Genomic DNA, 15231 nt, shown 5'->3' with positions numbered 1-15231 from the left:
TTATGATAATAATAGACTTCGCAGATAACGACACTCGGTTATAACATCAAAAAATTGCCGGTCCCATGGATGATGTTATAAACGAGTTGGACTGTATTTAATATTTTAGAATTTTATAGTAGTATTTACTGTTCTTACCAGGATCTTACAAATGGATATACTATTTTGCTGATCTTACTAACTCAGTTAATTTATTTGGTGAATTGAGATATCAAAATACCTTACCTTATCTGTAGCAGTAAGTATATGTTTACAACATGTACACATTAGAGTGTTTTGAAGCACGCACTTTGGTAACACACGTTTTAAAGAACCAAGAGGTCCATATAGGTATACACACACAAACGCATGCTTCCTGGCCAAGCGCACTCCCAACGCGCATTGACAGATTTTGGTTAGAACATGCGTTGCGACAGACATCAGCTGCGCACTTTGAGATACATGCGCTGCCATTTTTTGTGCATTCGATCGCACGCTTTTGGGTAGAGTGGACGCACATTAACATTATAACAAGTTTTTCTTCTGGAGAAATTGAGTCTCTTAAAATTGTTGATTCACCAGTAATATCCACTTTTATAATATGAAGTAAGTTGTCAAATGATTTTATAGATATTTTAAAATAATTAAAAAAACGGGTTCATATTGCTTAGTTTTGGATACAACGTCACAAACATTCCATGCATCAGTCTAACTCGTAATATTCGGTTCACCCAAAATTCTCTTTGCCTCTGCTGTCGTCTTTTATAGCGATGATAGAGGAGCCACACACAAGCAATCACTTCCACTCCATTTCCAAACAGCCTGTGTCACGCCCTACTAACAGTTATCGAACGCCGAGCTAAACGCACGTTTAATGCAATGCCCAATGCCTAATGTGTGCTTAGCCTTACTCCATGCACACTTGTCATAAACAGTAAGAAAAGCAGGATCATTTGCAATTTGCAAGAAAACTTTTTACTAAGCAAAATGTTCCATTTGCACTATGCTATACACCAAAAATCAGTGCTCTACTATATATATATAATACCTATAGACTAATTTTCATTAAGATTTCACTCAATTTAAGTCTTTTATGTAACTGTTGTGATTTGTGCTTAACTTTTGATGAGCAGTATACATCAGTATTTATGGTACTTTGACTTTCAAATTTTAAGATATGATTCTTTATTTTAGATCAAGATTTGACTCACTGATTTTGTGCAAACATTTTCATAAACTTACATGACATTTTAGCTAATGACAAGTAACAAATTTGTAAATAATAATAAATAGCATTAATGAATTTAAGTAAGCTTTGAATTATCATTTTATATGCAATGTGTTATTAACATCATTAATTTGTGCATATGAAAAATATTTTTTAATAAAAATTTTCTTTTTCATTACAAAGTTATTGAAAAATTTTTATTTTTTTGTAAGGTAATTGTGTATCTATAGCATGGAAAAACCTGATCAGAATACCCAATGTTCATCAAAGGGTGCCTTTGATGCAGCTAGCCTGCTAGGTATGTAATAATGATTTATTATCTGCAGTTTGAGAAATTTCTTTTGTAATATTAGTAAAACTTAACCTTGTTTAACTTAAATAAATTTCAATGTGTTGTGTTTCAATTTTTAAAATGAATTAAACAACAGCTTTAGTAATACTATTTATTTAAAAGATTCAGAGTTAGTTTCAATTGCTTAATGTTTTTTACATTTATAATTTTATTTTTAAAATATTACTGTTTGCATCATGTTTTTGTACAATATTAATATTTCTTATTTCAGCATTTATTGTAATCTGTTTTTAAAATTTTGGAGAATATTTTTTCTGATATTTAAAAATAAAACAATGTATGTGTCTTTTTGTATTGAATAGTATTATGAAATAATTTATTCACTTTATCTCATAATTTTTTATTTATTTTTAAAATTACATATTTCAAGCTTTTGTAAGAAGAAGATAGCATATTAAAAACTGTTTAAAATATTAAAGCAGTAAGCAATGATTTGCAGTTCACTATGTTAGTTTAAATACTTTTATGACAAATATTTACTCTTAAGACATTACAAATATGTTTGTTAAATGTTAAATTGAAAATGAAATGTTGATCAATGTAAAGAATTTGAATAGTCTGGTGTTTTAGTAACATTTTATTGTGTTCCACAAAAGCATTTTATTCAACTGTTAAACTGACTTTCTGCTGTCTGCATATTGATGATAAATGTGGAACCTTGCTTAATGAGCATAATTCATTCTAGAATGTTACTTGTAAAGTGAAACACTCGATAAGGAAACAATTTTTTTTATATAAATTAATGTAAAATACAATAATGCATCCCATGCCGAAAAATACTCAAATATTTTATGTATAACATTTATTGAAAGAAAATTATACAATATACATTGTTAAGGAGCATGAATCATCATCATCTTTTCTTCTAGAATGGAATGAACCAACCTGGAATGCAAATTCAATTTGCAGAAAAACAAAGCAAATTGAAATACAATAATTTCTAATATTTAATTATAGCCTTAACATAGCTCAAAAATTTGATATATTGTTTGGCATGTTTATTATATAACAGGCTATGATTGTTGATGTTTATATGTAATATGTCTGAACACAAGTTTGGAAAAAATGTGTGATTATAAGCGACACCAAGATGCTAGCGGAACGAGTGCTAAACACAGACTGGTGGAATGTGCGCACAATCTGGGACTTCCTCTCTCCTAGTCACTCGTTATGTGAAACATCACTCATTACACAAGTTATTTTTTTTTACAATTTGCATTACTTGTTACGGGAATTACTTGTTACAACGAGAAGTGTTCATTAAGTGAGGTTCCACAGTATTATCTTTTTGTCAATTCATTTATAAATATCAAAATATTCTGAATGATAAATATGCTTGCATCATAATAGTTTCTGTTTGGTATAATATTTCTGCAATATTTTTATTTATTTGTGTTTAAGTACAGTAGAGCGTCGATAAGTGGAACGTCGGTAAGTGGAATGGCTGGAAAGTGGAACGATTTTCAGTCGGACTGTGTCGTGCTGAATCAAATGTTTTTGATACTAAATTTACTTCTAAAGTATAATTTTCGTGTTTTTTATATTCTTTAATATATTTATTTTGTTTGTACAAAATGCAGAAATAATTTTTAACGATACGATAGCCTCGATGATTATTATAAAAATTTCGTTAGGCTTAAAATCGACGAAAATTCAACACGAAGCGACACGCAACGGAGAAAAATTCAACAGGAAGCGATACGCAACGGAGAAAAATTTGAACATCGGACAGGTTAATGTATTTTTTCGTACAAAGTCGGAAACTGGAACAAATCATTAACTGGAAGGACCCCAGTCCCCAATTGGTTCCACTTATCGACGCTCTACTGTATTATTTAAATATCAAAAATATGTGGTTTGGTAATTTATCTTTAATTGAAAATGTTAGCTTAAGCTTACTAAACAGCATCAGAAGAAAAAAGAAAAGTCATAGGCCTATATAATAAAAAAAAAAAGTAGATTCATATAAGTTATTGACATTGAATTTACTATATTTAGAAAATATTTTTTGTAAAAATTGTTAAATTACAAATAATTAGGGAAAGTAAAGATGCAAATAAGTTTACTTACATAAAATTTATTAATATAAAACTTATAAAATTTCGTGGTTTACAACAATTTATTTTTGTTAACATCTTCACAATTAGATATTTATTTCTGCATGCAAATTAAGTTGACAACATTTAACTGAACATAGTTTTTTTGTTTCCTTTTTGTACGAGGGTTTTTTGGGTAGGTGCCATTTTATTTAAAAGAAATGATATCATTCAATTAAACCAAATTATAGTTCAATTAATTATGGCAATTATGGTTTAGTATTTTAAATTAAATCTATCATGTAATTATGTATATAAATGTAGTATTTTGTGTGTGTAATATATCTGCCCATCTACTATTTAATGTTTAGGTATCATGGACATATAAATTACATGTTGGATATTGACCGAATTAGCCATTAAGATATCAACTTTTTAGATCTCAGCATCTGCACTTCTGAGGATATTGTACAGAAGTATTCAGAAAGTCTACGAACTATGGTATATGCATACACTGGCACTTGTATCACACCGTGGTCCATAAATTACAATAAATTTAAGGTGAAAATTAAGATGATGACATAGGTGACATAGGTATTGATGATTAAGAAGATGACATAGGTATTGATGATTAAGATGACGACATAGGTATTGATGATTAACATGACATAGGGATTAGGGAAGTTAGTAACAATGTGATTGAAGTGATCTCAATGAGCAATGTGATAGAAGTGCGTATACGACACTGTGAGATATCATATAAGCATCATTTCTCAAATCAATTGTGAGATGTCATTGGTTTGAGAATTGGGATCTTTACTGTGATATGAGAATTCAAAAATGATTTGAAATGACGTGAAGGTTAGCTGATCTTTTAGTTTTTGAATGTTTGTGGTTGGTTGGAGAGTTTAATTTTGTGTTACTAGGGAAAATAGAACTATTTTGAAGGTATAAAAGCATTTGAAAGAATAGAACTTTGGAAATCTGTGGATTCAGCTGTTGCTATTAGTTGTGAAGTGTTCGTAAAAACTGAAATTTTGAAAACTGTATTTGTGCCATGCCATTGCTTTGTAGTTTGTTGTGTGATTCTGCTGAAGATGGGAGGAATGCCTCCCAAAAACATTTTGGAAGTAAGATTTTTGTAGATTTCTTGAAATAAGTTTTTGTGTGTGTGTGTTTTCTAATGTAGATGTGGAATTATTGTTTACAAGTTATCCTATTTACTTCACTAATGAAATCTTGTTTAAAAGATGTTAACTTAAATTATATTTAAGTGTATTAAATATAAACCATTAATATTATTTATATATAATAGCTAAACATTTTTCTAACTAATGTACTGTATTGTACCAATGTAATTAATTTTCAGTGCTTATAATTGCAAATGTGATATAATATTATGTCATTTTTTAAAGATGAACTTTTATGCCTGACATCTGGTTATTCTCATTTTATTGTTGGTGGCACAAGATAGGTACTGTACATTCCATCTGCTAAATATGCCAGTATTCTGTTGCATTTCTCCAAGTTCATCACTGTTTTACTTCATGATATATACTAAAACCAAAACCAAAACTACTTTTACAAAATAGATGCATTAACATCTATGCTATAGTATTTACTGAACATTTAACACCTAGACAGTTTGCAGGTGAATTTGTGTTGGTATAATACATTAATCTGTTGTGTTGAATAATGATGTATTTTTATTCTGTCTGATGATTATTGTTATTTTTAATTTTTATTTTGTTCTCAATTTATCATTCTTGTTTTATGTTCCATTTCACATTCAAACATTTAAATGTGTTGTTTGAAACTTCTGAAAATCGAAAGGCTTTTGAATGTCTCTGAAGTACATGAAAAAGTTCATTCATATTATTTTAACTATAATTATTTAAAATAATAATATACATTATTTTGTTAACTTATATTATAAAAAAGTGTCTGAAAATTTAACAAACAGATTTAAAATGAATCAGCCATTATATTTCTTAAATTTTAAATGAAATGTATTGAAACTTTTACTGTAATTTTGTATTTCATATTTACTGTAGTTTTGTATGGAATTAAGCAAAAATTAATTAATAGTAGAAAAACAAAAATAATATTTTTGGCATTTTGTAGAAGTTTATGAAGAGTTCTCTATAATATATTATAAGCAAAATTAATGATAATTGATTTCAGATATTTTATAACTGTATTAGATTTATAATTAATTAATAAAAGCATACAACTGGTTGATTGTAATTTAAAGACAATCTTTTATATCATTAATATCAATACAATTAAAAACATTAATACCTTTTTCTTTCATTGCATTATGAATTATGTTTACTGATATTAAACAATAATTTTGTGTGGTGGTTTGGTCAAAACAGTAGTTGATAATTATGTACTAAGATAAATATTTATTTCAAAGTTTTTATTTATAGTTATAAAAAAATAAACAAATTTTGATTATATTTAATTAATTAATTATATTTTTGATGGCTTCTCAGTAAGTTAGTTAATGCTGTTTTGACTATACCAATTTTTATATTATGAACTGAATAATTTTAACAAAATAGTTACTTAAATATATTAAATAATACAACACCACCATATTTTTTTGTGTGGGATAGCCCCATCTTCACCAGTTTTTGGCCATCACTTGCCTGTTCCTGCCAATGCACCTCTTTTTCACCTAGCCCATTCCCCAAGTGCATTTTCAGTGCTAAGTCAAACAACTTCTCTTTCTTCTCATTCTCCAACAACACTCTCTATTAATAACAAAATCTGTTCTCAAATAGGAACTGATGCTCATAATTCTTTTTCTTCATCTCTACCAGGTATGCAACTTGGACTTTTTCTCTTCTTATTATGAATTTTTTTGTAAATGTATTTATTATGACATTTATAATAGTACTTTGATTAGATGTAAAAAATTTTTATTCAAAAGTTTTCAATAAATAATTAATCAGTTGATTGTTATTTATTCTTAAATTGTCTATGTTTTAAGCAGTTAATGATTTGAATAAATAGCATGCAAATTCTAATTTAGTTTTCTATCTCCACATTTGTGTTGTAGTTTATAATAATTATTTATATAAGCATTATTAGTTTGATATATATTAATTTAATATCTGAAGATAATGTTTAAAAAATTGATTAAAGAGTAATCAATAGTGAGGTAAAAGAAAAGACTATTAATTGAAAATTATGAAGAGCAAAATGAATTAGTTTTAAAAAATACAAGTTTTTTTGGTGTTAGTAACAAATTTTACAACACAATTTCTATAACATGTTTATACTGCTCAAATGTTCTTGATATGTTAAAACTATTCTCTTCAGGAAAAAATTTCAATTAGAATATGAAAAAAATAAGAATGATACACAACAAAATTTATGATAGATAAAACAGGAGACAACTGTGTTTCTGGACATTTTTTAGTTTTAGTGAATAAAACCAGAAAATGTAAACAAAAAGCAAGCACTTAATAAATTCATAATCAGTCTTTATTAGCAAAAAGGGAAAACCCTGTTGCACAGGGGCAGTTACATAATTCAAGTAACATTGAATATATCTACATTAAATCCACTGATTCTGTGTATTAGATTTTGTTTTGTTTGCTATGCCTTGATACTGGTCTAGAATATTATACAGCAACCAGTGTCAGCTGAATATAACCCACTATATATTAATATTATAATATATTATAATAATAACAATAATGCTGCAATATTGAACATGTCACATTCTTAGGAAGTTTCTAAATGTTGACACATGCCAGTAACACAGCTAATGTTATACTTGTTTGCTTTGACTTTAGTCCAGCATAGTACTTGGCACCAGTATCATCTGAGTATGACATTTGCAACATAATAATAATATAGAACACAAAATTAAACATTAAAAGAGTGCCAAAATGGTTTTTTAATGTTTAATTTGTGCACTTTATTTTATTTTTATTCTTTTTGTTAAATTGAAAATTATATATTTTATTTACATTCCTAAACAATTCATTAAATAATTTTAAAATTCAACTTTGTTATATTTTATTGATATTGTATTGATATTTGTTTGTACTTAATTTAAATTATAACTTTTGTCTAATGACAGAAACATTAATCACCAAAAATGCTTGCTTTTTGTTTTCAATTTTAGTTTTTATTTATGACAGTAACACTGAAAGACAGTTATCTCTTGGTTTTTTTTTTTTATTGAATTAGAATAGAGTATAAGTACAAGAACAATTTTTTTTTAATTTATGTGAAAAAAAGGAAAGAAATTATTAGCAATCGTTATTCAAGAAATAATAATTCATACCTATATATAATTAAAAATAAAAAAGTTTTATAATAATATTATCTAGAGATGATCTTGATTAATGTTTCAATAAATTGTGGCCTGTAGATTCTAGGCTGTGCAATCATGTTACTAGCAGTCTAGAAGTGCTCAGAAGAAAAGAGAAGAATATTATATTACAGAGTAAAAAAATGTTTTTTTGTGACATTTTATCCTTATTAAAAATATGTTTAAAAGTTGTCTGTCATTAGCCATAAAAAAAGTGATATAAAAGATTCGAAAGTTTGGAAATGGTAGAGAAGTTAAATGTAAAGTTTTAAGTAACATAAAATTACAATAGGTATTAAAATTAAGGAATATAAAATAGATGATTTTAATATAAATATTATAAATGATGTAATTTTATTACATTATACTAATAATCCAATTTAAAAATTTTTAAGTAAATAAAATAATTCAGTCAAGCATTTTTCTTGGAATCATGATCAAATATCACTGAATTCTTTTTGGATCTTTTAAGATTATTAATTAAATTAAAAATTTTGATAGTATTTTTGAGCAACATTATTCATATCTAGTCCAAATTTCATAATAAATTAATTTATAGTTGTATAATAGCAATATATAAGATTCTGATGATATCTAATTATATGCTTACATTAAATATATTATTAATTAAAAATAATCATAAACATATTTATTTTTATTTTGGAGATAGTCAATTGTAATATTATGGCCATTACAGGGTGCAGCACAGCTGTCACCCATTCACATGAGAATGTAGGGAGGAGTGAATTAAATGACATGGTTTCCTTAAAACATGGATCAACGTCATCCTCCCTTCACTGCCATATTCCTCAGCCACGGAGAAGTGAGTGATGTTGAGATACTATGCATGTGTCATCATAATTAAATGGAATGTGAATGAATATATTTTTGATAATTATTATTTGAAATTAATACTAGATTTTTTTGTAAATTTTAATATGTTGATTTATTTTAAATAAGAATTTATTATTTTAAAATTGATATTTTAGTATAATATAAAAAAATCTAAATATAGGCATGTATCCTAAAACTCTGCACAAATTTCAGTAACACTTTTTGGTAATTTTGAATAATTGCACATGTACACAAGACAGCATACAATTTTTGTAGAATGTTCTTGATTTCATTTATCAAATGTTTCATTTTAAAAAGGGAAGCATTAAATGAACCTGGTTGAAGAAATGTCCATTGGCAGAGTTTCTACTAAAAATTGACAGAAGTGAAAATGCTGGTAATGATTACTACTTCACCAAAGAAGGGCTAGTTTTCAGTCCTTAAACAACTTGCTCAAGTATTTGCCAAGCTTCTGATTTGGCTGGCAATCAGTCCAAATTGATGTTCACAGGCCTTCGTTGTCCCATCAGAACTCTCCATTACCAAAAAAGTGTATGGCAACAAATGCATTTGGAAGAGACTAGTATCTTTCCTAAAGAAATACTACTCTGATCAAGAATATGTCTTTTGGCCACAGGTGTACAGTTTCATACAGCCACCACTCATTATGCTCACAACATGTTGCTAAGTTGGACTATTATGGAATTTGATACATCTGTGAAGCCAACATTCCAAAACTGACACCAATTGAGAGATTTTGGTAGCTAATGAAGCAAAAAGTTTATGAAATTGGTTGGGAAGCTGGATCTGCAAAAGAGTTGGAGACAGGATTAAAGCCAAACTTTACCACTTCAAAACTGACACTTCCAGATATTAATGGGATGAGTTAAGACTAAAGTTTAAATTGCAGCTGATTGCAGTTCTTAACATATCATTTCTATATTAAACAATGTATGTGTACCCCAAATCTTATTTTAAAATAAATGATGAATTTTAAACAACTTTGAAATTTGTGTAGATTTTTAGAATATTTATGTGTTTTTTTTTATTTTTTTTATTTGCATAAATGTGATGATGTAATGAATTGCATCTTATTTAAGAATATATAAGTGCATGTAGGAGTTAAGTAATTTATTTATTAATATTATTACTTTTTTTCAATAGAGCTTTTATAAATTTGTATGACTTCAGTTATAGTTAATAATTGAAAATAAATAAAATTTAAGAATGAAATATCAACATAATATGAATAATAAATCTGGAGATCAAATATTTATAAAAAATATTTACATGTATTGTTTACATATAAGAAATGTGAAAAAATCTGAAAACCTTTATATATTACTTTTATTGAAAAAAAAATTATTGAGTTTGATTTTAATGAGTAATTCTGGTAGATGTGAAGTAGGAACAAAATAACAAATAAAAAACTTTTTGTTTGTATTACATAGAATATTTGTGATACAAATATTCTATATAATTCTTAGTTAATAACAGCTAACTGTGCTGTTGGCACTTCTTTAAAATATTGTATAATCTTGAAGTCAGATATTGTATAATTAGGTGTTGGTAGTTTACAGCTAACACTATCTGCATTAGAACAATGACTGAAAATTTCAAAACTTGTCTTAAAATTGTTTTATATACTCACTGTTTTTTGATAATTTATATTGCCTGATATTTGATAATTTTCAATATTTGATATTTGGTAATGTTCAGTATTAGATAATTACTGATACACAATAAGTTTTGGCATTTATCAAAATTTTCTGATTGCCAGTATACTAAAGGAATCTTGATTCAAGCTCAATGTTGATACCAAAATTTTGGTTTTTCACAACTCTAGTTGTAATGTAGATAAGAAAAATTATTCAGATGTCAGATATCATTATTTTAGTTACTTATTAACAATCCATTATGTAACTTTTGTATTTGAATTTTATTTAGAACAAAGAATGGAGAATTAAAAATTTGTTCACAGAACTATTATTGTTAAAAAGGTTGATATTTTTCTTTCAGCAAACTCCATAACAAACAATTAAAATTGTTTATTTTTCTCATTTAAATTATTTATGAATTTTAGTATTTTGTAAAGTTTTCTACTTAAATGGTAATTTATTTTAATAAGACATATAATAAAATTTTAAAAATTAACTGCAAATTAACAAGTATAATTAAAAATCTATCTTAGATTATTCATTTAAATTCTTAAATAATTGGAAGAAAATTTAATTATTAGATTATATTGCTATCTGCTGAATATGTAAATCATTTTATAAATGTTATCATTATTATATTATGAAGATTCAGGAAGTGTTTATTTCAATTAAAGATAAACATGAAAAAACATATCAAAAATTTTCAAGCTAGAATTAGACTAAATTATAATTATTGCAGATTCAGGTTATAAATATGCATATTATGAGTTATTAAACATAGCTACTTAAAACCTAAATATTCATCTGATAATCCAAAAAACTATCCACTTGGAGCAGAATTTTGGTTCAAATCATAATTCAGGTAGATGTTTTTAAAGTATTTCAAAATTATTATATTATTACTATTAAATTACTACAATTATAAGATGAGATATACTCGTTTGTACCTAATATTCTTGTTTAAATTAAATGAAACTTAAATTACTTAAGTATGTATTAGATAATATATTGCTTTGTGACCTAATTTTGTGAGTCATTAATTAATATAATTTAGTCTAATTCTAACCCAAAAATTTTGGCATATTATTTGACATATTTTTTTTAAATCTGAGTTGTAATGTTACCCAATTTGAAATAGTCAAGTAACATAATTGCCCAGCTTAGGAAGAATTGTGGGTTTAAATTTTAATTTATTTCTTTTCTGCACTTTTTTAAATGCAATTTACTCATAGTTACAAATACACTTAATTGAAACTTTTATTCTTTTCATATTCAGTATGTATATATTGTTGATTATACAAAGTAATTTCAGGGTGCAGCTTTAAAATTTGCATTTTCCAGCGCTTGTTCCAGCAGATAAAAAAGCGGAAACACCCACTGGCTGGATGGTTGAAGAGTAAGACGTCTGTGTGTCACCGACTCCTAGTTTTAACTGGATGTTTGTGTTTTTTTTAAAGGACTTTTTTACCTTTGGCGACATGAAGCCTAAAAAGGAAGGCCTGTCGCCATATGTGTGTGTTTTTAGTCTGGAGCGCAAAATAAATGGTGGTCCCTCTTGGGCAGACTTGTCTTCAATTTGATTAATAATAATCTCGCCATCGGTCAGAAAAATCGACAAAGTAAACACAGAAGAGACATGATTTTCGGCACACAGAAGAGAAAAATTGTGTCTAATAAAGCTTTTTGTACTGATTTCAAATATGGGGTTGAAATTTTTTATCACCCTCTGATTTTCCATAATCATAGACTTAAATTTTGGCTCCATGTCTGGCCATCCACAGAAACTTTCCTGCATCTCTTGCAGGGGGAGACAAAGGTGCAGATCTGTTTAACAAGTTTGTTTTACCAACTTGTTACCCAGATAGCAGACTAATGAATCAGAACATGACTCATCAACCCACAGACCACTATGTGGTACAGAATTTGTGGTATTTGCATTGAGTGAAGATGAATTCCATTTGTCTTGTGATTTATAGTTGTATGTGAGTGCTTGTTAAAAATTGTTATGAACTATATTTTGATTGTAAAGTGGGCAATCAGGATAAAAATTGAGCACCACATATCATATGTTCAACTTGTGTAAAATGTTTGACAGAGTGGGATGTTTTCAGCATTTGAACTTTGCAGTACCCACAGTCTGGCATTAACCACGAGATCACGTTACAGACTGTCATTTTTGTTTGACAATTATAAAAGGAATAACTAGTAAATCCAAACACACAGCAAAGTACCCAAATTTACCATCTGCTATGAGGCCAGTTCCTCACTGTAAGAATTTACCTGTACCAGGTCTGCCAGAACAATTTTACTAGTGAAGATTTGAATCCTGAAGCAGTTACAGAAGTTGAAAATGAGGAGAAAGAAGCTCCTGATTTCGAAGCTAGTGCATCTACTTGTGAATCTCATTTATTAACTTAACGTGAGCTAAATGACCTTGATAGGGATCTGAACTTGTCTAAAAAACATGCTGAACTTTTAGCTTCTTGACTGATATGAAACTTTTACTTGGAAAAATTCATTATCACAAGTACAATTGGATCATATGTTGTGATTTAAAAGCCGTTGCATTATTAATGGGTTTGCAGCTTTGCTATACTAAATTTTGTTGTTTCTTGTGTGTGAGGAACGGCAGAGACAAGAAAAATTATTACATCAAGAAGGAATGGCCAAAGCATGAAATGTTTATTCCTGACCAGAAAAATATTGTTCATGAGCCATTAGTCAATGCTGATGTGATTCTTCTACCTTCACTTCATATAAAATTAGGACTGTTCAAAAACTTTGTCAAGTTATTTTTGTGAACTGTTTCGACATTTTATAATTTGCTGTCCTCAGGCAGAACATAAACTCGAATAAACCGAGTGTGACATCCAATCCTCGAATCTCAATTATCTTACAAGATGAACTCCGAACAATGGATGTTCTTTCTTACCATGTTAAACCTGGAGAAGGAGTGGCACAAGTTACATGCCCAGCTGATCTTCCTACTGAAGTACAGAGGACATGGTATAGTCCCAAAATGCGTCACCATCAACCAAAAAGCCTTCCCCATATGTCTTCGAGGTGCCTTGCAGCACATGGAGAGATCCCTCCCTTTGAAGTTAATCAAAATTAAATGTAAATGCCTAGCTGAAGTGGAGCTAAAATTGTATCTCGCTGACCTACAGTTCTCAAAAGCATGCTTACCTGCCTCTTTATGACCAGCTTGGGAAACTACAAAGTATTGCATCATCATTTGCTCAAAAGATGATCTTTAAATTAAACAAGAAATTCCAATGGCTCCTTGAGACTACATGCAAGCAATGTAGACAACCACAACCAATCCAATTCTACAACTACACGGAGGAGCACATTCCTTTCCAGATTTCCAAGATCATAGAAAGGGCTAAATATATCCCCACCACGTGATACTAGTGCCTCCAATGAGGTCCTGGCTGTCCTAGCGGTGACCAAATTCCCAGATATGGAACTGTCCATTGTCTCAATGCTTGCATCGCAGAAGCAATCCACAGGTAACAACAAAAACTATTTGAACAGCCAACTCATAAGGCAGTACTTGGTGACAGCCAATTTAAAGCTACTGATCTCGGACAAGGAGAAGTTTGTCTTATGCAGGAAGGAGGACTTTCTAAGTAGATCTGCAGACTTCCTCAGCCAATCCCATGCAGTAGTCTTACAGGATGACCCAACTCCTACTGTATTAAGGAAGACCAAGAAAATAATATCACTTCCAAGTGTATCTGCTCTTCTTCCTGGCTGCTTGAAACCTCCATCCAATGTAGCATGCCCCAGGCTCTTCTTTGAGGTCAAAACATATAAAGAGGGCTGGCCACTGAGGCCACTGGTTAACGACAGGACCTATCCAACCTATAACCTTGAAAAGGCACTTACCAAGCTCATAAGTGGGCTCTTTCCTCCTTCCCTCCTTGTGACATTTTCCTCCATTGTGGCCAAAGCATCTTTATCTGCTATGCTAGATAAATTGTCTCATAATAGGTACAATTTTTACAAAATGGATGTTGTCTCTACCCCCTCTGTACCTCAGTTTGAGGCTGTTATGCTTGCGAATACTCTACTCATTAAGGAGTGTTTTTTCAGCTCTTCAAGTTTTAGAGATATGTGAGGTATTACTTTTTGTTACCGAACACAGTTACTTTCGGTTCAAGAGGAACATGTACCTGCAAAAACAGGGGGTTCCAATGGGCTTACCAGTGTCCGCCATACTAGTGGAATTGCTCATGAGGCATGTTAAGCAAAGGGTTTTTAGCTTCCCCCTTACAATAGCATACCCACTGGTATATCTGAGATATGGAGATGATATTCTCTTAGTGTGGCAAGACATGAAGGAGGATTTCCTTGTCCTCAAATATTTCCTAACGAATGTTTACTCCTCTATCAACTTTCCCCCATTTTCTTTTTCCCAGGTAAATATTGCATTTTTAGATTTAAACATCTCCAAGTTCCAGGGAGGTATAATATACTCTGTGTTCCATAAGTTTAACAGCATATCCCCTTTAATCCCTGCCACTGCATACCATCCACAGCCCTACATTAATGCAGCTATAGCCCCTTTAATTAGAAGGACCTTTCTGTTGCCTTCCATGCAAACCGCTACCAATATTGAACTTACTGCCATTTGCTCAGCAGTAAATGCGGTGGGTTATACCACTTCCAAATATAAGCATATCTTGAACAAGGTTAAAAGATCTCTTTCTCCTGCCACCACTTACACATTCCAAAGGAATGCACAATAGTCCGTCCGTCAGTACCGTTCTGTGGCTGCATTACTGCATGCATTTGCCACACGTTTA

At 29.5% G+C, this 15231-nt stretch overlaps 1 protein-coding gene across 1 annotated transcript in view; it reads left to right on the top strand.

Moving 5' to 3' along the window:
• LOC136979051 (bromodomain adjacent to zinc finger domain protein 2B-like) overlaps positions 1 to 15231 on the top strand; it is a 280166-nt gene that overhangs the window by 87845 nt on the left and 177090 nt on the right. The window contains 3 exon segments of the mRNA XM_067274949.1: positions 1420 to 1505; positions 6217 to 6423; positions 8626 to 8751. Of these exon segments, the coding sequence (XP_067131050.1) occupies positions 1439 to 1505; positions 6217 to 6423; positions 8626 to 8751 (400 nt within the window). The 5' untranslated portion in view covers positions 1420 to 1438.

This window comes from Centruroides vittatus, unplaced genomic scaffold (assembly GCF_030686945.1).
Source record: "Centruroides vittatus isolate TY-2023 unplaced genomic scaffold, ASM3068694v2 contig_575, whole genome shotgun sequence".
In the NCBI taxonomy this organism is placed as follows: domain Eukaryota; kingdom Metazoa; phylum Arthropoda; class Arachnida; order Scorpiones; family Buthidae; genus Centruroides; species Centruroides vittatus.
Note: the sequence above shows the minus strand (reverse complement) of the source record. Positions and strands in the feature narration are given on the sequence as shown.